This window comes from Dicentrarchus labrax, unplaced genomic scaffold (assembly GCF_905237075.1).
Source record: "Dicentrarchus labrax unplaced genomic scaffold, dlabrax2021, whole genome shotgun sequence".
NCBI classification, from domain to species: domain Eukaryota; kingdom Metazoa; phylum Chordata; class Actinopteri; family Moronidae; genus Dicentrarchus; species Dicentrarchus labrax.
In genome coordinates this window covers 6,309,336-6,332,237 of record NW_026136704.1, presented here as the reverse complement: position 1 = coordinate 6,332,237, position 22,902 = coordinate 6,309,336, and the positions used below count along the sequence as shown (strand labels likewise).

The 22,902-nt window shown below is 40.3% G+C and overlaps 1 protein-coding gene across 2 annotated transcripts in view; it reads left to right on the top strand.

The window, feature by feature from the left end:
• Nucleotides 1-22,902, top strand: part of sorl1 (sortilin-related receptor, L(DLR class) A repeats containing) — a 94,741-nt gene that overhangs the window by 5,348 nt on the left and 66,491 nt on the right. For both annotated transcript variants that reach the window (XM_051397761.1, XM_051397760.1), the window contains exons 2-5: nt 12,190-12,306; nt 15,074-15,208; nt 19,535-19,696; nt 20,281-20,348. In XM_051397761.1, coding sequence (XP_051253721.1) covers nt 12,190-12,306; nt 15,074-15,208; nt 19,535-19,696; nt 20,281-20,348 — 482 coding nt within the window. The remainder of the gene's footprint in view (nt 1-12,189; nt 12,307-15,073; nt 15,209-19,534; nt 19,697-20,280; nt 20,349-22,902) is intronic.

The following is a 22,902-nucleotide window of genomic DNA, read 5'->3' as shown; positions in this document are numbered from 1 at the left end:
AAAATAAATAGAAAATATCAAATTTAAGTTTCTCAAGTTTCTTTTATTTACTTCCTAAAACTTTGGGGAGATATTTTGTTTATTTTCGGTTTATAAGAAACGCTGCTTAGCTTCCTTCACTTTTTTCTAAAGGTAATTTTGAAAAGTTCTCTTTTGCAGCATTTAATTAAGCATATTCTTAAAGTAGTCAGATATTTTATTAAGTGTAAAAGTCCTGCAATGAAAAACTTAAAATACTAAAAATAAAAGTGCAGAATGGCCCGTTTCAGCATAATATCATTTATTTTACTGCATTATAATTATTGATGCATGAATGTGTTTATTGATGTTGCAGCTACAGCTCACATTGCCAAAGATATGGAAGCTTGTTGTTGTTGTTGGTGTTGTTTTTAAGAAAAAGAAAGTGCTATTTGCTTCCACATATTTACGTATTTTCTAGAAATAGGTATCTAGAGAGGGACTTCTGCCGGCAGCCAATTGCGCTGTGTCGTACATCCCCCCAGTCAAGCAGCTCTAGCGGACCCATAAGCTGACTCTGTCGGACTGAGAGCTCCCGGTGAACAGCACGGCCAGACTGAATGCAGCGTCTGATTCCAACAGAGTCCGTTTGACTACAGGGAGTACCAAGGTGTTTTTGGTTGGGTTTGGCTCCTGCTTACTAACGTAAGCCGCACAAGCTAACTAGCTAACGACATCTAACATTACTGTTACCGACATTTAGCTTCTTTTAGCAACAAGTCCATCTGGAAACTCTTCAAGTCACCTTGGCACTGCTGTCATCAAACTGTCCTGTGTCAGTCTCAGGTTGTGTTTACTGGGAGGCTGCTGAGCCCCGTTCGGTTGCTTAAAGCAGCAGCTACATTAGCAGTTAGCGGTAGTTGTGGCGGAGCAACCGGAGGACATCAGACGGAAAACCAGACAATATTCTCTCCATAAAATATGATCCAGTGATGAAGTTTGTTTTTGTACAGTAACCAGTCAGGCCCCCAGAAACACTCCACTAGCTAGCCATGCTGTTGCTAGCAAGCCAGGTAACTAATGAATCTTGAATCAAAGATTGATTGACAGGTGAATGGCAGGATGTTATTGGTTGAATTTGGTCAGTTCATGCTTACATAAGCAGGTGTCAAATTTTGTTTTACAGGAAGACAAAATGATTGGCTTTTGATATGAAAATACATTTTTCATTTCACCTGGACTTTAATTAGCTGCTTTAAGGACAGAAAATCCAAGTCAAAAGGTGTCGCAGCAGTGTATAGAGATGCCCTTTGGGAAGTTGCAACTTTGACACAGATGTTCACACACTACCGCTCTGTGTCAGAGTCGTGTACGTGTGCATTTGAGTGACTGCATGCTGCATTTGAGCTAATGTAAAATCAGACTGGATGACCCTAAATCACCCGGAGACGGAGCAGTGTTCACAGCAGCGTCAATCTCCTCAAAGCACCCAGACACACTCCTTCTGACACACTCTGACACACACACACACACACACACACACACACACACACACACACACACCTTCATAACGCACACCGCTCATCTTTACCCTTAACGCTTGCGTGCCGATTCTGATTCTCAAAGCCTCCTTAAAATTCATCACTGACTCTCACTCCTGAGCTCGGGCTGGAGGCATAACAGCCGACTGAGTGTGTGCGCATGTGTGCATGCGTGTGTGTGCGCTTACGCAGCACTTAGCTCCAGTATGAAAACATCTTCATTAGTTTTTGTCTGGTTGAGTTTGTGCAGCTGCTGTCAAGACGTTTCAAGCAGAGCTTTCTTAGTGTGGAGCAACTTTAGCCCACTTCTCATTCAGCCATAAAGAACTTGGATATAATATTTATCATTTTCTATGAGTGCCTCCCTTACACACAATAACAAGCCTGGCATTAGAGCCTTTAAGTTCCATCGACACAAATGCATAGCTGATTTGCCTGCATCTTCATATCCTTTTTAAGTCTCTCAGTTCGTCAGCACCATGCCGTCTGTCAGTAAAGGCTAACCTGAAAAGAACCCAAACGTGGATGTCCCCTGCCACATTGTAAGGACAGTGGCTCAATTGTGCTTCCTGCCTGTGGCCATAAATATGCTGATGGCTAACAGCACAGCAATGGCTAACTTAACACATGCAAACTGGAGAGTGCTCAGCGTCTGGTGAGCGAGCCTTCATTGCCTGCCAGTCCTGCAGAGATGATGTCATTGTTTGGGACTGGCTCTGCCGCTGATGCTCTCCTGGCCACGATGCCCCCACCCCCTCCACTCAACCCCCACCCAACCCCCACCCCCCTCCTCACAGTTGAATAATGGAGAGCTCAGAGCTGAGGAGATGGGAGGGTGGAGAGGGTGGAGGGAGAGCGTAGGCTAAATGCCCAAGCGTATTGTTGCCCCGTTCCGCTCCTTGGTAGTACCAGACACAGAGCCCAACTCCTCCACGCTACCAATAGGATATCAAAGTGCCAGAAGGGTGGGAAGAAAGGAGAGGAATGCAGCAGATAGAAATAAAGTGGTTTCCTGCGCTGGAAAATAAATCCTCTCAAGTCAAATCAAGTGTCATTTTCTTGATGCTAATGCACAAATCTGCCTTGTGTTAAGATTCTGGTTTCCTTTAGAATTGTGAAATGACAAGAGGACCTGTCTGGCAACATGTTAAACGATCTGCTGGCAGATATATTTCATGGTTGAAGAAAAACACAATTTTAAGGCTCGCAGATGCAGAGACTTGAAATGACTCCAACAAACTGAGCTACACTTTCAGTGGGATGATGGGAAATAATAACTAATAGACTATATGTGCCTACACGTACCTAGGGAAGGACTTTCTAGCTTGTTGTGATAGATTGGCTTAGCAGCACTGTCTGGAGTTTATTTAACTGTGTTGGTGGTGTTCAAGTTTCACTTACATTTCTAGCCCTCTGATGAGATATGTCTGGCCTGCACTTGTCTGGTGTGGATGACTAACACTGCAAGAGGCTGGTTTCTAGGGCCTGGTCATGCTTTTTATGAACACTTTCCCATTAATACACTTTGGGAATACTAAACACTGCAATCGAAACTGTTCGAAATGGCGTTGGTTTCATCCCAAATGATCAATATACATTGATGAGGCTTTTAAGTGTTGTCAGACAGCCAGTTGAAACCCCTGCAGCTAGAGAAGACCAGAGGCTTTTTATTTGGATCCAAGCGCAAATAAGGAATGCAGCCAGTTTCTCAGTTGCATGTAATGGCTTGTTAGTGAAAGGAAAAGCCTCACTCGCTTGCTTGGGACAACACATGCCATTTGAAGTGACTGAAAACAGTGTTTATTTTTGGCACCTGATTCTGATGTAGTTTTAGTCTCAAGCAATAGCAAACCATCACCACAGTTGTGTGAACATTAAGGGAACGAAGAGTTATTATGGCTCATGTAGTATAATATAAAGTATACACTGCAAAAGAAGGGAACCATTATGAGACAGTCGGTTATACAAATCTGTCTCTTGACTGAACTGTGTGAACGTATTGTCCCCTTAGCGACATAGCTAACTGCAAGAGCTTTTGTGACCGACTAGTGGTAGTATTTTCTTGGCAGGCCTGCTACAGTACTTCACCAACTAGTCCTGGAAGTTTTTAAAATTGTAGAAAAAAGTAGTGCCTGCACACCGACCAAATTCATTTTAATAGCCATTTCAATGTAATTTCTTTTTGGGAGATTTACCAACTGGTTGAAGTTAAGTGATCGGTACTTCAGAAATATATATTGCTGTATTAACCTTTTTAAAGTATTTTTTAGACAGAACATTCAGAACATTCAGAACAGTCCAGGGCTGGATCAGCTAATGTTAGCTGCAGGAGCTAACTAGCTAATGGAAGCCAACAATACTATTAGCAGCAGTTAGCTACTTAGTTTACAAGTCCATCAGGAAGCTCTGTAATACACCTCTGTACCTCTGTCGTCAAACTGGCCTCTGTCTCGGAAGTTGCGTTTACTGGGAGGCCCATTCGGTTGCACGCTAACTGAAGCTACAGCAGCAGTTAGCGGAGTTGAGGCAGAGCAGCTGGAGGATGTCAAACGGGAAAACCAGAGAATATTTTCTCCACAAAATATGATCCAGTTTCACCAAAATCAGAGATAAAGTTGTGCTTTTGTACACTAATGAGTGAGGCCCAGCCCCAAGAAACACAGCTGTGCTTTTGCTAGCTAGCTAACTAATGAATCTTAGCTCGGTATTGGTAAAAGGTGGATTTCAAGATATTATTGGTTGGTTGGAACACTTACAAAAACATACTTCACATTTTTTTGTAACATTTGAATTTTTATATAAAGAAATAATTTTTTGGGTCATATTTTGCCATATATTGTTATTATTGTTATTATTATTGTTAAAAAGGCATTTTTCTTTTCCTCTGGATTTAATATGGCCAATCAAAAGCAATGACAATAGATATTAAAAATTTGAATAAATAATTAGTACCAATTTAAAAAAAACCTTGTTACCCTACCTTAGTTATTTCTTTCAGGAGTAAAGTCATTTTGTGTCCTTTAGTCTTTACTTTTAATTCTGTTTGGAGCAATGTAGCTAATTTCTTACCCTGTTAAACAGATTTAATTAAAGCCCAAACTGTTCATCAGTTCACTGACTGATAGACTAAAGTTCCAGCAGAACAGATGTGTTGTGTTTAAAGGTGGAAAGGAGTATTTGGATGTTTTATTACCTTTTCTTGAATTTAATCAGCTCTGTGTGTAATCTTGAGTTCTGTGTGTAGTGTAGTGGCAGGACAAAAATGTTCTTTTGCTAACCTGATGGATACAAACCCATTTAACACCAACTTACAGTCCTATTTAAAGCCCATACAGCAAAGAAAAATCATTAGCAGAGCCCAGGAGCTCATCAAAGGCTCCCTTGTTAATGAGCTCCTGCACTTGCTTGAACTGCTCCTGCACAACTTGGCGCCTTTTATCAGTCGCTTTAAAGTCCAACTTAATTAGTTATTTTTTGACTAAAGCTGTCTGTGGAAAAACTATCAGTAACCAGAAGGGAGGAATTCAAGTTTTGGTCAAATTTCCCTTGCTAGCATCTCGCTAGGCATGCTAAGGCGCTAGCTAGCTAGCACTATGAATGAGTTTTTGTTGAAAGTCAGAGGAGCTGAATTGCCTTATACAGAGAGCTGTTTCTAATATTTTGTTAACCACATTTATATCAGTGAGGGTAAACTATATATAACAATTTTTTCCCCAGGAAAATTACATATACCGAAAACCTTGGGTCATTTTTTTCTTTTGTGCTCAGCAGCTGTTAGCATTTGACCCAAATGTGCTGTGAATGCCCTGTTGCTGTGGCAGACTGAAGGCTAAATAGCACCACATTTGGCTTGTGATCCCTGCCTGGTATCAACCAGTGAAGGTGGACTGGGATCCAGTTCAAGATTTGGTGACCAGTGTTGCCTCTAGAATCTGAGAAAGAAGTGGAACTCACCAGACCTCTGTATATGTTTTTATTAGAGTGTAATGCTAAATCAGTGAAATACAATTTTGGCCATAATCTATCAAAATTAGATAGATCCAGGTCCATCATTTTTTGTCACTATAAACTTAAATTTATTGAAGGACAAATATAAGTAAAACACTGATTTGGAATTGATCAGTTTACACACTGACAAAAATGTCTCGAGATACACTCTTTTACATGTTGCAGAAAATGAGCTATGCTGTGGGGTCTAAAAGTTTCCCAATTTACCAAAAACAAATAAACATTTTCAGTCCTATTTCTCAATGTGTACCAATTTAAGTAACTTTGTTTTTTTTCCAAGTAGTAATTGGTATTGTTTTCAGTATTTGAGCATGATGTGGCTGTGTGCCTCCACCATAGAGGGAGTGGGGAACTATTAAAATGGCGATAAACTCACTGGTCCAGTCCGTCGGCTCTCAAGGTCTGTCTGAGGAGTGACCCTTCACCCTTCATGAAAAGAGTGAAATCCCTCCCCTCTCTGCACTTTTTGACTCGTTTGCTGGGTTTACAGAATCCTGTCTGCTCTGTGAGGTATGAAGCGTTTGCACAAGATTGCTTCTGGTGGGACATAATGCATTATGCATTTAAGTGCGAGAGTCAAAGACAGAAGCCGTGGCAGTACAGTATCCTTGTTGGCTGTCTTCAATGTGCTCGACTCCACCCCCCTCCCACTAGCCCCCCAACTCCCCAAGTGACCACAAAGCTGTCAAGGAGATTGATGGACGAGAGCAGATAAGGAACACCTCTCCGCCACTTATAGAGCCACCTCTGGACTATGCGCCATGTTGCAGTGCAGTGTGTGAGCGGGGGAAAAAAGAAAGGAAACAAAACAGCACAGACAATATGCTAAATAGGAATTATTACCATGACCAACACTGTTTTTGTTAGCCTTAAGGTGTGCATTATTTTCAGACAAATGCATGGCTCTGACACAGCAGCTTCATCTGTGTCTTGAATTAATATGCAGGGATGGGAGGTGTCTCTTTTCAGATGTTACTAGGCTACAGCTTCTCCTCTTTGTTACAGGAGTAAAACAATGTTGCTAAAATTTGACAAAGATAGTGTTTCTATGTATAGAGCGTATTGCTAATTCATGATCAAACAGTACTTGGTAACAATGAAATAATAAAACCCGACTCATGTACTAATTCAAGATAAAACATGCCACATCTGTAGAGTTTGTTTGGGCATCCCTGTCACAGTAGGAGTTTACAGTATAAATACCATTTACAAAAAAAACCAATTTGAATAATGTGCTAGTCATTGAAGGATTCTTTGAGCAAAAACAGCAAAATCCTACAATAAAAAAATATTGAGCACTTGTTATTCTTGAGATTATTGTCCTGTTTGCTGTTTGTTTTTGTGATATCCGTAGTTACCATGCTAACATCAAATACAATTTAATTACTGTATAATGCTTAAGGAGGAAATCTTCCAGCATGGGAATGGCGGACTCTGCCACTACCAATAAAAGCTACTATTTAGAGAGCTAACTACTGAATATAAATGCATTAAATTGCTGTTGCAGAAAAATGGACGCCCATAAATAATGTGGTCAAAGACAGATTTGATGATCTCATGGAAATCTTAAGGATTATGACTTGAAGATGTCAAGCTATAACAGATTTTAGTTTTTCCCACAGATTTAGTTAGGTGTTGTGCAGAAGGAAGCAGAACTATGCTTTTAATAGCTACGGCTCCAACACTTCTCATTATAAAAACAAATAGCAAAATATAGCTTACCTTACTAGCTAGGCTCCTTACATGCTTGCCTATAACTTACTTGAAGAGTTGGGTCTCCGTGATTGACAGCGCTGTGTCTGTGTCGGTCTTTGGGTGTGTGCATAGCGTGTATGAGGTAGAGTGAGAAAGAGAGTGTCAGAGAGTGACGGTGAGGAAAAGGTAAGCAGTGAATTTGTCAGTTTAGCAGTAAATGTACAGTGTAGGTTACAGTTTGTCAGTGAACGAAGGCTGTAGCTTCTCAGGACCAGAGTAAAGCTCCCCTGTGATGAAGATGTCAGGTGTGCACAGAGAGGAAGGACTATTCACAGATGGGTCCATTGTGTGTGTTTGTGAGAGAGAGAGCAAGAGTGGGGCAAGGTGGGCTGCTAATCAATGCGGTGATGGCAGCTCTACAATGAAGTAAGTAAGTAATTTTACCCATTTTAAATAGTAAAAAAAATAGAAAATCAATATGTGGTGGACAGTATTGATATTGTGGCAGTCTGTCACAAATATATGAATGTATGAGAAACTGGATTTCAACTGATTATTCGTTTGTACATGAGATCAGTGGCCTACAGTAGCTGGCTTGAGAGTTGGTGGCAATGCTTGGAAGGGGAGAGTGAAGTGACGGAGTTCCAATCTGCAACTTCACCGCTAGATGCCACTAAATTCTACACGCTGGACATTACTGCTGTAATCCTTCAAAGATTTTCAGTATTTCACCCCATTTTGGATATTATATATTATGTTTAGTAGGTACCTCTCAGTATAGTTGTATTTATTGTTAGTGGCGGACTCTGCCATTCTCACGTGCGATTCAGGTTACCTACACATAGGCTAGAGATGCACAGAAAGAAAATAAAAAAATGTACTTAAGCAATACTGTTGGGAATGTAATCTCATCAGTAGAAGCCTCCCTTCCCTGCAGCTCTCCTGTAGTCGAATCAGAGCTATTGCAACATTTCACAACTGCTTCTGCTTCATTAAAAGAGTTGCAAGGCCACAGAATGGCTTTTATTGTGATGCAAGCACAGGAAAAACCATTGGCTTTGTCACTCTGTTAGCACTGGGGGCTAGTCAGATTATGGACTTTCTTATAAAACAACATGAGCTGTCACTAAATCTACCAGGAATGACATCTTAAAGATTGTAAAAGCCTGCCTGGAAGTGCACTTCAGAGTGCAGACTGCCACAATGGTGCATTCATGTGCGGTCACATACATTGGAAAAATCACTCCCCATAATGTGAAGTCAGCTGGAGAATTCAGTACTGTTTTGCAGCCCTTTTTAGAGTGTTCATAGCTGGCCCTCCCTCTTTCAGCGACAGATCACTACAGATAAATTCTGAATTGGTGGTAAACACTGTAGCTGCAAATGTGGGAGGCATCAGTTATGATGTACTTACACAGTGCATTTTGCAGTTAACATTTTAAATGGACCACAAAAATGTTGTAAACTAGAGTTTCCTTGGTCAGGATCTAAGAAAAATAGCTGCGGTTGGTCTAATGTACAACTATCTGGGTATCCATGAAAATGCTTGTAAAGCCCTGGTGTGGTCTTGTGCAAGGTCATGCAAAAGTCGATCAGTTGAGCTTAAAGGAGAGCTGTGAGACTTTAGCTGTGGGCCAAACCACAAAGTCTGTGCTCTGCAGGCTCAGAGCAGTTTGTGGAACTTGTAACAAAGATGCTGTGTTGCGTAAGAAGATAACAGGGAGCTTTTATGGTTTGCAAATGCTCGTCATTATGGTGTCGACAGCCCGTGCTTAGTGGCGCTGCCTCCATTTTGAGCCTCTACCTATAAACAGGGCAGCGACCGTCTATGGATGGACCCTCGCAGCGTTAACTCTCATGCCGCAATTTGCTGCAACCTGGCAAATAGTTTTTATCTCACAGTCGTTATCGTTCTCTAGATTCAGCTGTGTCAGTCTGCAGAGCCGCTGGCACCCTTTTGGCCCACTCACACTGCAGCCAATGAGGCCTAAAATGCAAAGATTTACTGCTGCGACACCTCGGCCTGAGAGACAGCCCTGGCTTTTACTGAGGGGGCCCTGAGGGAGGCAGACTGAGGAAGATGGAGAGGAGGAGGAGCAGGAGACTGATGGCTAAAGCAAGCGATGGAAAAGCAAGTTGTGTATCAGTGAAGCTGGCTTCGTGACAGTGGCTCATAGTCGTTCCTTTGTTGGAAGTTACATGAGGAAAAGGTTAAACTGGTGTGTTGCTGGCGACACATAGTCTATTCCTGCAGGATGTTGGCTTTGCTGTTTTCTGGCAGTGACTTCAACGCCATGAAAAAAGAAATATCCTCACACGGGTGTCCTTGTATATCATCAATCTCTGGTGCTTTCCAGGAGCTATTTTGTGATAAAGTGTTGTAATTTTCCAGAATCAGCCACCCCCTTAACCAAAAAACAACATGTGTTGTTGCTGCATTGCTTTATATATTTTTGAGGCCTCTGTGGGTGGTGATATTGATGTCTCTGCCTTTTCTTCTAAGTATTTCTCCGTGTAAGATTATTGTTGAATGTTGCAAAATGGTGCATCCAAACACTGATGTGGACAACAGAACAGGCCCAGCAATGCACGCTGCCCTGCCAGCAGCTGTTCCTAACTGCTGAAATGTTTCAGGCTGAATATTCTATTAAACTCTGGTTCCTCGTACCTTTGTAATGCCAACGTTTTGGCACTGTCATCCACATCGTTGTTGCGATAGTAGAAATTACAAATCCGAAGAGGGTCGTTGCGTCTGATCACAGCTGACAGGGCTAGCAAAGATATTTGTTGTTCACTCCACAGTGTGAGTCGCTGGGAAAGTGCAGAAAAAGCATTTGAAGCAAAAAAGAGGCCTTTCAGAAGCCTTGCAGTATCATCAATAAAAGATAAGGGAAGGAAAGCAGCATGGATGGCGAGGCAGTGACAATGAAAAAGATGAAATAGCCTATTTGTTTTCATTGATCGATGTGTCCTATGGGAGGTGCACTGAGTAGGGAATTAGTATGTGTTATAGCAAGTCATTGCATTACCCACCCTATACATAGAACTAGAGTGTTATTTCATTACCATGTACACAAACACATACACACACACTGTAGTTCATTTTGACTACCAAATTAGGGGTGTGCCATATTGTATCTTTTTTATATGATGAAAAAAAATCATATTGTGATTATGGCAATATTCCGACTTGTTGATATAAAGACGTCATACTGTTGTGCTCAGCAACAACTAGGGCTGTCCCCTAATAGTCGAGCGAACTGTTAGTAAGTCTTACCACCAGGCATGGCTGGCTGTACAAGCTGCTGCCAGTTTGCAGTCCTAAAAGCTGACTGCACCCGGACTGTGAGCTTGAAGTTCTGTGGGAGCTTTGTTTACACCACTAGCACAGGCGCTTTGGACAGGTGTGTCTGTGGGTCCGGGCTGATAGTGTCTAGCTAGTCGCTAACTTTGTATTTTGATGCTTGGATGTACTGTGGTCTTCATCAGAGCTTTTTCCTGCTGCCTACTGGCTAGAAACAAAGTTAATGAGACTGGAGTGTACGGGCCTATCACATTACAGTCTATTGGAACAAAATATTTACTAGTGCGGCTTTAACCTTGTTGCTCACTATTCAGACTATACATACAATCTTCGTCAATAGATGTGATCTGACCTGTTTTTTAAACTACTGTGACAGATACAGCCTCCACAGAATGAGGTTATGTCAGGTCATAGTCTTGAAGGGTGGTTCAGCTCCTTGAGCGCTATTGATCTTTATCTTTCCTCATTGTTTTTAGTTTGACAGTTGGGCTGTTGAAGAAATTTAGTATGTCTTTAATTTCAAAAATGAAAGAAGTGAAATGAGCTTGACTAGATGCCTGGGTCTAAATCGTTACAGATTTCCAAGCTTTATGGTTGCGGTTTTACTGCAAAGACACAAGTCATTGCTGTCTGCTGCGGCCTCAGATTCAAGCCATATGTTGAGCTGATGAGATGTCTACATCTACTCTTGTGACTGTCAGCCGATCAGGTTGATTTCTTACACCCGTCCGTTTCCGTGAAACATATTCACAGTGATAATGAGAAGGCATATTTATTATTTCTTTTTTAACAACCTCGTCTTAAAGCTGCAGTAGGTAACTTTTATAACAATATATTTTTGTCATATTCGCTGAAACTTTCACTATATCCTGACAGTAGAACATGAGACAATCTGTCTCTGTCTAATCTGTGAAACAAATCAGGTTCCTCTGGCTCGTCCTAGTGCTGCTAATGGCATTTACAAGAATCCACTGGGCATGAACTAAAAACAACCAATCAGAACAGAGGAAGATAGTTGATTGTTGAGTGTCATTCCCAGCATGGAAGAGTAAAAACATCTTTTCCATGGAAAAGCCTTAAGTGCCGTTCTTAGCTCGTCCTTCAAGCAAGAAAAAATCTCCAGTTCTGACATAAATGATGCTAGCAGCATCTATGCTAACCTTGTTAGCAGCCGCCATTGTTGTGTCTTCTTGATGGATTTTTGCATGCTTTTATGATCTTGTGAGTCCAGCTGCTTTCAAGGTTAATTTTAAGTGCCCGCCAACGCAGATATTGCAGCAATCAAAAGTACAGTACCGACATTGTCTGAACCAGAAATTCATGCCCCCGAAGAACACTAATGTAGGGGCACGGCAGAAAAAAAAATAAAACGTATCTTTCTTTTTGTTGCAGTGTTGACCTGTTAAGTACACAATTTAAAACAAACAACAATGAGATACTGATTTCTTTGAAAAAAAAAACTGTATTTTAATTTCAGCCTGACTTTAAGATTTAAAGTCTTATTACAATAATCCTTTAATCCTTCCATTTGCTACATTTGTATTTTGTCTTTTTCTCTCGCTTTGCAGTGACCCAGTATCTGTGTAGTGTAGTTTAATTTTGCATTAGTCTGAAGGGAGATTCTGTGCCTGCTTGCCTTTTCCCTGTGGTGCATCTTCAGTTCAACCTGTTTTTTTCCTGCAGGCCAACCTGAACGACTCCCATAACCAGATGGTGGTCCACTGGGCTGGGGAGAAGAGCAACGTCATCGTAGCCTTGGCCAGGGACAGTGCGGGGGCAACTGGGCCCAAAACCAGCTCTGTAAGTACACCTGGACACTTCAATGCATAAGAAATACAGGAAAGCCGCAACTAGCACATCCATGAGCTTTCATTGTCTGTTATAACGTCACATAGTGTTGATAGTACCTCACCAGTCTTAATCTCCCTTTTACATTTAAACCTAGCCACTAAATTGCCTCGATTAATCAGCAGTGCGGCAGAAGGTGTGTGTTCACACTTGTGTAACATGTTTCTCATGTTTCTGGTGATTGTTGAGCCACAGATTAAGCCTTCCATCTGCTACCTTAACACACACACACACACACACACACACACACACACACACACACTTCAGAAAAAAGCTTTTACTTTCTGTTTTGACTTCCCCACCTGGGTTGCTGTATGCTTCATCAGTTTTCAGAGCTTGCCTGAAAAATTGGAAGTTAAGAGACAGAAACTGTCTTTAATGGTGACTCATGAGGGGTTTTGGGACCAATACCAATGTTGACACCTTTGGATTTGAACATTTATTTTGTTTTTTTGTTTGATTAAAAAAAAAAAAATCAATATCTGTATTTGTTTAGCTTCTTCTTCAAACGTCTAAAAGTCCAAATGTTGACCATTATCTACCAATAAAATCAAACCTTATCATCTGTCATATAAGAGACGGACAACACCAGCTGGACAATAGGGTCCTGCAGGGATGTATTTTTGTTGTCCATCCGGGAACTTGGCATCGCTCTGGTTCCCTCGACAAAAAGTCAGTGGGATTTTTTCATTTGAACATTTAGATTTTTCATGGACATTATACAGGGAAAAGTGTGTAGGGACTCATAGGGCTGGCAACAGCAGCAGCTGCAGACACACAGCTGACACACTCGGTGTGAGACGGCCGTCATGTGCCGTCAACGCCATGCGCTGCTCAGGCGGCCTATGTGAACGAGGTCTTAAGCTTGTGTTAACCACAGAGCTTAAGATCTCGTTCACATAGAAGGGGTTTCTATGAGAAGAGGGAAGCAGAGGTGCTAAAATGCTAACTCATTTCTGGGTTTTAGGACTAATTTCTGCAGCACTCCAGATATTACTACTATAGAGTAGTAATATCTCATGTGTCAGTGTATTTGCATGTCCAGAAAAAGTACTGTAATGGAATAAAGTCTACATTAACTTGGTAGATAGATTTTAACTTTTAACACTGTGAATTAAGTGACTGTCCTGTATCTATATTTGTGGTCTTTTAAACAAGACATGATTGTACCAAGCGTCCACATCAGTAGAATCAGATAAAATAATCTAGTTGTCCTGAACTCTCGCCTTTTGTTCCCTAGGAAAATCTAACAGTAATATCTGCTTAGTTGGACAGTTATTATAAGAAGTCACATTTAAGGTCGGCTGTGGCTCAGCGGTTGTCGGTTCAACCCCCGGCTCCTCTCCCTGCATGTCAAACTGTCCTGTTTGAATGTGTATGAATGCTTAAGTTCTGATGAGCAGTTGACACCTTGCATGGCAGCCACTGCCATCAGTGTGTGAATGTGTGCGTATGGGTCAGTGTGGCATGTAGTGTAGAGCGCTTTGAGCGGTTGAAAAGACTAGAAAGGCGATATATAAGTACAGTCCATTTACCATTTACATTTGACAATGTTGTTGATATCTAACTAATGACACCTAACACTGCTGTTGACAGCTCTGCACCTGAAGGTACCCCGTGGAGTATCTTACCTCTAGTAGAGCTGTGGAGTTATTTTTAAATGAGTAGGTCCCTGTGGGTGACACACAGTTCTACCGATGGTTTCACACTATTCCAGTGATTTACAATGTTGGTGGTAACACACCAAGAAATGCAGGTAAAGGCAGGGAAGAGGGAGGCTGCAAGCTAACAAACATGGATGTAAACAACCAGGATTTAAAATACTTGAATAATCGGCTGTTTAAATGTTTTATGAAGAAAAAAATACATTTGAAGAAATGCATCCTCAAGTTGTTTTTTTTGCTTAATTTACGCTGAAACTGAAACTTTGTTTGTTTACAAGAAAACTCCACTTTTAAGCGTTAACGTTAGCTTCATAGAAGAAGAGGAAGAACCACTTCAGTCCCAAAACCTGGAGGTCTCAATTCTGAAGTGATGAGCTTAAATAAATAATTTGATGTTTAGTTAAGTTATCTGGAAATAAGTGGAACCCTGTTCACCTGCTAGCTACCTGTTAGCCTACCTGTTAGATTATTATTGTGTCTCACCTCACTGGTTTAATTATAAAGATACTCCACACTCTATGTGCCAAGTAATTATCATCCGTCACAGTAGTTAGGTTATGAGTTTAGCATAAGATAGATTTATGGACATGACCGTGATCATTTTAGCTGACCTTGATATTTCCCGTTGAGTTTACATGCATGTTTGTTTGAGTTTTCCTCACCATTATAAGATTGGGCGCTGTGCCTAAGCCAGATGAACAGAAAAAACTATGCTAAGATGCAGCATTTTCTCACATTTGTATTATAAATGTCTGAACATTCTTGAGAATTAAGAGTAATTAATTGCCCACATTATTATTATTATCTCAGTGTCATAAAATGGTCTTAAAATGTCAATAATGTTATTTATTGCAGTTATTTCTGGGACAATATATCGTCCAACAAAAGTAGGCCTGGATAACAGCACTTTATATTTGAAAATGTGTTCTTTCAGATTGCACTTTTTGATAAGAAACTGAATTGTTCAACCCTGATCTACATGCTATATAACACAGGTAACCAGTGAGCACAGGGTGTAATCGCTGAATATTCCCTCTGCTCCTCTGTGCCTCCAGGTCTATGTGTCCTATGACTACGGGACCACATTCACACTCGTCTCAGAGAAGTTCCAGCTTTCAGGGGTCAAGGCCAAGGAAGGCAGCAAGCAGGTCATCTCCCAGTTCTACCACAGCCCCGCAGACAACAGGAGGGTAAGTCCCAGTCAGTGCTACTAACAGGCTCGGCTGTGCAATATGGTCACATGCTCTTTAAAACAAGCAACAATCTCAGTTCCTGGGCAATGAGGAAGTTCTCTACTAAAGGTGAGGTTATGAAAATGAGCTGAAATGTATAGTAGGTGGGTGTAGGCAGGACTGGAAAGACAATATATTGGCTTTTGCCCAGAATCACGTGTAGTTGTCCATCCACAGCCAAAATGGAAAAGGAAATATGCCAAATAAATAAATAAATGCATATAGTCATTAATAGCATACTACATAGCCTAATATTGTGTGACCTATAGGACATGTTGCCAAGACAACTTAAAGGAAACTTGTATTATGCAAATGTTTGATTGTGCCTCTACTTTCATTGAGAGATTCACAGAGTGCCCTCTGTCTGTATGTGCCTAAGTGTGTGTGTTTATGTGATCGACTTCACACGAATTTGGTGCAATTTGGACACACGGCATGTTCAGTATTAATAAACACAGAATAAACAAGGGAACCGCGCTCTGGGGTTTCAGTGCAGCACGGAGCGTCTCTCCTGCCGGCTGCTGACAGTGGTGTCAGCTGAAGAGCTGATCACACAGCACAGTTGGAGGAAGAGATCTAGAGATGCTGCTACACGTGTGTTTTAACAGGAGTTTAGCCCAGTTTGCTGCATTTAGGCTACTGTTAGTCTATTGGAGCTGAGAGCGGAAGAGTATGTATTTAGGACGTTTGTCTGTGTTTTTTTGGTTTTTTTTGCTGCTATTTAAGTGTAATGGCAATTATATGGCTATTTAAAACATATGTCCAGTAGTTGTTCTAAAAAAACTAGAATATTAACAGCCATGTTTGCTGTAAAAAAAAAATAAATAAATACTACTGATGCCAACTGCGTGGATTATGAACACATCAGGTACAGTAGGGTTTTAAATTTGTTAGAAAAGAAATTAGAAAAGAACTGCATTAATCCTGAGAGATCCCACGAGGTTCTTGGTAATGTCTTCGTCCATGACACCGCTCTGCTTGGTTACGGAGCCAAACAGTTCTAGGGAAGTGTCTCAGGTATTTCACAATTTTTCCATTTTACAGTGATGGAAGCCATTGTGCTCCTGGGTACTGTTTATACTTAAGGATTGTGATTTTTGTATTATACCTCTTCTTTTACAATCTGTTCCTCAACACATATCTATCTTGGAGATCTACCAAAGGTCTGTGGAGTTATTTGGACATCCTGGCTTTGGTTTTTGATGTGACATACACTTTTAACTTTTGGTCCTGGCCTTTTTCAAAAAATCGGCACAGTTTGACTGAACTCCATTAGGGTTTTTCATGTACTATTACTTGCTGTACTTCTAATAGCTAGCATGGCTGTAGTGAAGATAATAATGGAGTCCAGATCAGTTCCAAGACCCTGTTGAGTCCGATATGAGGTCCAAATGAAGTGGAGTTTGTAATGAATTAATAGAGATGAATAAATCTCAGCAGCTTTAATACAGCTTGTTAGTGTATAGAAATTGAAAAACTGTTGCAATCAAGGATTTTGTACATTTTCATTTCACTTTGGAAGCTACACTGCTGGAACTGAGAAATATGATTCTTTTTTATACCTTTTCTGCTATCTGTTTCTCAACACAAATATATCTACCAAATTCAGAGGTCTATGGAGTTGTTTGGACAAGGGCTGCACAATTAATAGAAATATTATCAAAATCACAATATGGCCAAGTGCAATATGCAAATTTCAGAAGCTGCAGTTATTTCATAAAGCTAAAATGTGTGACAGATCAGCATTATAATAAAGCACTGTCGTGCTGAAGAGATGCTCTAGCCTACACTTATTGTTCTCCTGATCAAAGTATGACACATAATCATGATTTTAATATTTTTTTCTGAAAATTAAATTTGGGAAGGAAAAATGATCATTCTCACACTAATCACGAGTCATGTCACAATATCTGTCCAAAAATAAATAATAAATGATGTTTTAGCCCTGTCGTGCAGCCCTAGTTTGGACTAGATTTGTGCCGATGAGCAATGGGATCATATATCCACGAATGAAGGGATGATCGAATGTAGTTTTTTCCTGAGCTGATATCAAGACGATTTTAACTAATTTACTATCAGAACTAAGATATTATGAACATAATGTATATTATCTGCACCCTGTTGTGCATTTAGAAATGTTTCTGGTGTAGCAGTATGTCTGCCCACTGAGCCTTGTTAATCAACACGAGTGAATTTGAAATGCTTAATTAGAAGGTTTTGCATCTCTTGTCCATGGATCTGCATCTCCATATCTCTTTTTCTCCATATTCAGACTCACCAAGACTTTTTTGCACTATAAGAGTTGTTAATGTTATGGATACGAGTGTGATATTAAAGATAATAAGCCGTTGCTAACCCCTAACCCATGGCTTTGGTTTTCACATACACTCCAAACTTCAGGTCATGACCTTTCTAAAATAAACAATTAAAGGTGGCACAGTTTCCTCCAATAACGTTCTAGAGGCATACAAGGTTGATCAAAAGGAATGGAAGCATTCTCACTAGCACTCTAACAAACAACAAACTAGTTTGCATGACATGTTGTCCAACAAAAGTATTTTATACCTGTGAAAGGCCACGCTCGAAGGCAGGGCCAAAAGCCAGCTGTCATAAAGTGGGGAGAGTGGGATAATCAAATGGCTTAACTAACCATATTCCTTACAATGTACTTCATAGGCAATTAATGATAGATTTTTCATTACTTTCCTTTATCATCATTACATACAGAATTTAATATTTTACCAATTACCTGCTGTGTGCCAGAACAGCAGGGAACACAGCGGTGAACATAAAAGCTGGAGGATGCACATGGTTTCACAGGGCTGACAGAGTCAGGGGGTCATTTGTCTGACTCAGATGGGTTCAGTATGAGATGGAGTACAGCAAAGGAGCCGGGAGTGGATAAGAGGAAGTAGAAAGAGATAAAGCGATGGTACTGGACAAATATAGGTTAGGCAGAGAGAAAGCACAGGATCTTCTCTGGGTTTCTGCATAATGTCAGAAAGCACCAGGAGTCCCATAATCAAGTGAACTAAGCTTCACTGTGTATGCTGGCATCCACCAAGCTAAGTCTGAGTAAAGAGTCAGAGGTTATTACACCTTTGCAATCCAGACTTTAAGAAGAATGTAAGCTGTATCAACTCTCACTCACTGCTAACTTACTTTTTAATTTCTTAGCACTTCTCATCTTATGCTGCTTTGTTTTTTGTGTTTATTGTGTATTTCTTATTTCCCAAGTTTTGTATGAAACTAGATGTTCACAGATACCTGTACTTGTTTTGGGGCCAGTGCCAGTTGTGCAACATACAGGTTCTTCGTACCATTCAAGTGAGTCAGACCCAAGAGGTCTGAAAGTGGTGCCAAAATAGTCAGTAAACAAGAACTTCATTAGAATGAATAGATATAAAGAAATCTCAGATTACAATGAATTCTTTTCAATGCAAAGAAATTAATTAATCATTGTATTTAATATTTGCATGCATTTGCAGTTACATTCTGTATTTCTAGGTAGAAAATGATGAAATATGGAGTCTCTACAGTAGCTGTTAGTACAAGCAAACAAAACACTGGCTGTAGATAGAGCCGTACGCATTCCTTTGCACTTGGAAGGGGAGGTTGAAACGAGGGAGTTGAAATCTGTAACTTCACTGCTAGATCCCACTAGATTCCACTCCAAACTTAGGTCAAGACAGCACAAAGTTTAACAAAGTGCTGATATAAAAATAGACCTTTTTAATTGAGGAAATTGAACATTCCAGCACAATCAAGTGCGCCTGGATTTATTTGCTTCTTGGTACATAGTTATTATTCAGTTTTCTGCACTCCTCTGAACAGCCTCTGTTCCCAGTGGGACTGAATTAACAAAGCTCGACTGTACATTAGTGATCTGGCACCTCAGCTCTCCACCGCAACGCTGCTCTCAGATACACCTGAGAAACACTTGAGCAGACATTTGCTTCAGTACCTTGTGTTTTCTGCTATACTGTGCCCTGCTGACACAGAATTGAGTGGTTATTGGGAATACCGTGACACAGCACATCAAAGTGAGCTGAGAAAAGTGGGATTAGCGCAGTACAATTACATAATCAAACTTTGTAATGGAGCTTGGGAATGCATGTGTTTATGGAACACTGAATATGCAGGACTATATATTTTTTTCCTTTTGAAGTTCATTATTTATATATGTCAAATTAGCTTAGAAATTACATCATATTTCTATTTCAAACAAGGTATCCAGAGTTGTATGTGTTGTTTTTGTGCTAATGCGTGTATTCTCTTCTTCAGTACCTTTTTGTAGACTCCACCAACAACTACCTGTGGAACACCTTTGACTTCTGCAAGAACGTCCAGGGCTTCTCACTGCCCTTCAAGCCGACAGACCTGCTGCTCCACAGCAGAAGATCCAACCTGGTGCTCGGCTACGACAGCTCTCACCCAAACAAACAGGTAAAGACTGGCTCTACCCGCAGCAGCACCTTTATCATAGTTTATCAGGATGTAGTCGGATCATTGTTTTAGGATCAAATCTCCTGTGTGATACCACAAGAGTGACATATTCAGAATAAAACCGATTTGAATTTATTTATTTGACTGTTTATTAGAGTCTTGTAGAGCTTCCCTCCCAATTGTTATACCATCAGTTTCCCTTGTTATAGTCAAGGTGAGGAGAAAGTTATATCGATACAAATACTTCTACTACAACTATGAATATAATATATATATATATATATATATAATAATGTCATTTTCAGCACTTGTCTGATTTAGCACTTCATGTATGAATCTGTATGGTGAGCAAGAGAAGAAACGATTGGTTGATCAGATTTTTGCATGGATGCTATTTTGGTTTCCTTGACTTGAACACAATAGCACCAAACGGCTCTCAAGTGTTCTCCTTGTCACATGTGTAAGAGCCAAAATGAAGGAATGAGCTTGACCTACATTTTTACAGTGCACCATCCCCCCTCTTCTTCTTCTCCTCCTCCTCCTCCCCCCCCTCTCCTCACACCGTCTCTCTCCCCCTGCTGTAGCTGTGGAAATCGGATGACTTTGGGGAGACATGGGTGTTGATTCAAGAGCACGTGAAGACCTACTTTTGGTAAGACAACCGCTGTCTCAGCTTACAACAAGCACAGTATGCAATGAAGGGTGTATGATGTAAGTGTGAAATGCCCTGCCATAACTGCTTGCTTTATTTTCTATTGACAGTACATTGATTATTGTGCTACCACCTACACATTCAAATTTGTGTGACCACGTTGACCATAAAGAGTCTATAGAATGTCCTAATCAAGCTACCTTAACATCTTTAAACAAGTCGAAATGAGTAACATCTTTTTTTGATTCAGATGTTGTTTTTTCTTTTTTGTGAACACAGCAATTGTTTGAACATATTTACAGTGATGAAAGGCAGTGTTTATCTTTTGGGAGGGGAAGTGAAAGAGTTCAATATTTAAGTTACTGAACAGGATGAGGCATGAGAGCTGAAGTGCTTCATGTTTACTTTCACTTTGTCAGTTTATCTCTGCATGTGTGAGTGAGCTGTTAAAAGTGGCCCTAGTACTTCTTCTCATGGCTAGAATTTTAGGATTAACAAATGATTGTGTATTTTAATGATTTGTATGTTTGTTTGTCTCATGGTGGCTGATAGCTCATGGTCTGCAGGTACCAGTGTGTATTTGATGCATATTTTATGACACCTGCAAATTACTTTTATAAAAAACATTTTTTCATCAACAACATCAATGCTCTGCTCAGTGGGGGATCTATGAAACACTGTCTCAAGCACAAATCCCGCTCTGGATTGTTTAAGGAGCAATTTAAATATCAGGAGGAATAAATTCTTCTGGATACCCAGGAAAGTGGGTACATCCCATTCATTTATCAAATACATTTCTTTTAAATGGGCAGCAATGCCACACTATAAAAGAAATGATATTCATATTACAGAACTACATGGCCTGTATCTTAAAGCCCCTGAAAACTTGGTATCAGATTTGATTTTTAATCGTATTTCTTATTTAGTATTTCTCTAGAACATGAAGTATTTGTGACTAAATCAGCAACAATCGCAGTTTAGCTTCAAGTTTGACACTCAAGGTGACCAAGCAACCTACCCACTGTCTTCAGATTAAGATTCAGATGTTGGTATTAATCCTGATTGGTGCACTGAATATTTGACATCTAACTCCTGCCCTCTTCAAACCACTCAGAAAAGCACAGAGAAAAAAAACAACTGAAATCTCAACTTTGAAATAACCAGAACTGTTGGCAGAAATCAGTCTGTTCATGTGTCCATCGCTCATAGTAAAAAGTTGATTAAGCACTTTAAAGTATGGCTGTGTATTGGTAAGAATTTGGTGATTCGATATGCATCACGATTCAAGAGTTACAATTTAATATATTGCTATATATTGCGATTTGTTTTTAAATCTAGTTAAAGAATAGACCACCATATGCGTAACATCTGAGTATTCATCCAGCATCACAGTCCCTGTAACATTCAGAATCATAGCCCTCAGTTTAAGTTGGGTGGTTTAAACACAAAGTGTTTTTGAGAATCACTGCAGTATCACAAAACAAATTTGTCATGATACGATATTTTCCAATATTTTACCACCCCTACTGAAAATGCCTGGGAGTTTTCTTAATTAACCATGCAGACGCACTTTATAGTGAACTGCAATAAGAAGTTGTGTTTTGTACAAGACCTGATTCAGCCCTTCTGATTCATCTCCTGTAGACCTTGAGCGGCAGCACAGACGTTGAGCAGAAACAAACTTGCTTAGCTTTGGAAGCACAGGAGATCAAACGTGATCCAGATTATCTTGGATCATTGTGAGAACCCAGCCCCTCCTCTATGTGCTGTTCATATTTCATTGGTGCATTACTTTGAAAATACAAGTCAAAGCCTAACATCAATCGATGATCCCCTACATCGAAGCCCTGGAGTGATATATATGTCTGGTTCAACTTTACATCTCACCCCTCTAATTAGCACGAGTAGAGACTGTTGTGTGCAAGATAACCAACAACAAAGCCAGTCACATTTGAAAGTTTCAAGACAGTGTGAAACCAGCAAACTCACAGGGCTAGGACAGTCCGGATCAAGCTCTTTTGGTCGAAAAGTTTAGCTGGAGAATGCGATGCCTGACATTGATGTTGTATTGTCAAATAGAGAGAAGTTGTTGGAACTATAAAAACACTCGGCCCACTTTTGATGCTTCTTTTACCTGATAAACATGCCCTGTCATCCAGTTACTCACAGAATTAGCACTGATCAGTGACAGCTGATATGACCTGTAGCTAGTGACTACAAAGCGACGGTCTAACCTGACTGCCACAGAACCATCTGTGAAGTCTTTGTTGGAACCTGTTCGGAAAAGGGCAGGCACTTTCAAAAAATACTTGGCAGGTGATTGGATGAACTATATGACCATTACGGGCAAACTTCAACCAATCAGGTCAGTGTACCATATAACGTAGTCAAACTCTTACCGAAGCCAGTCTGCTACTGTAAAGTTTGGCTGTAACAAAGAGCAGCTGAGCATCAGGAAGCTGATGTGGAAAAAACACACTACAGTAAAGAAAGAATCACATTTTGATTAACCAATACCTATTAAAATATGTCAGGAAAAGTCCTAATACCGATC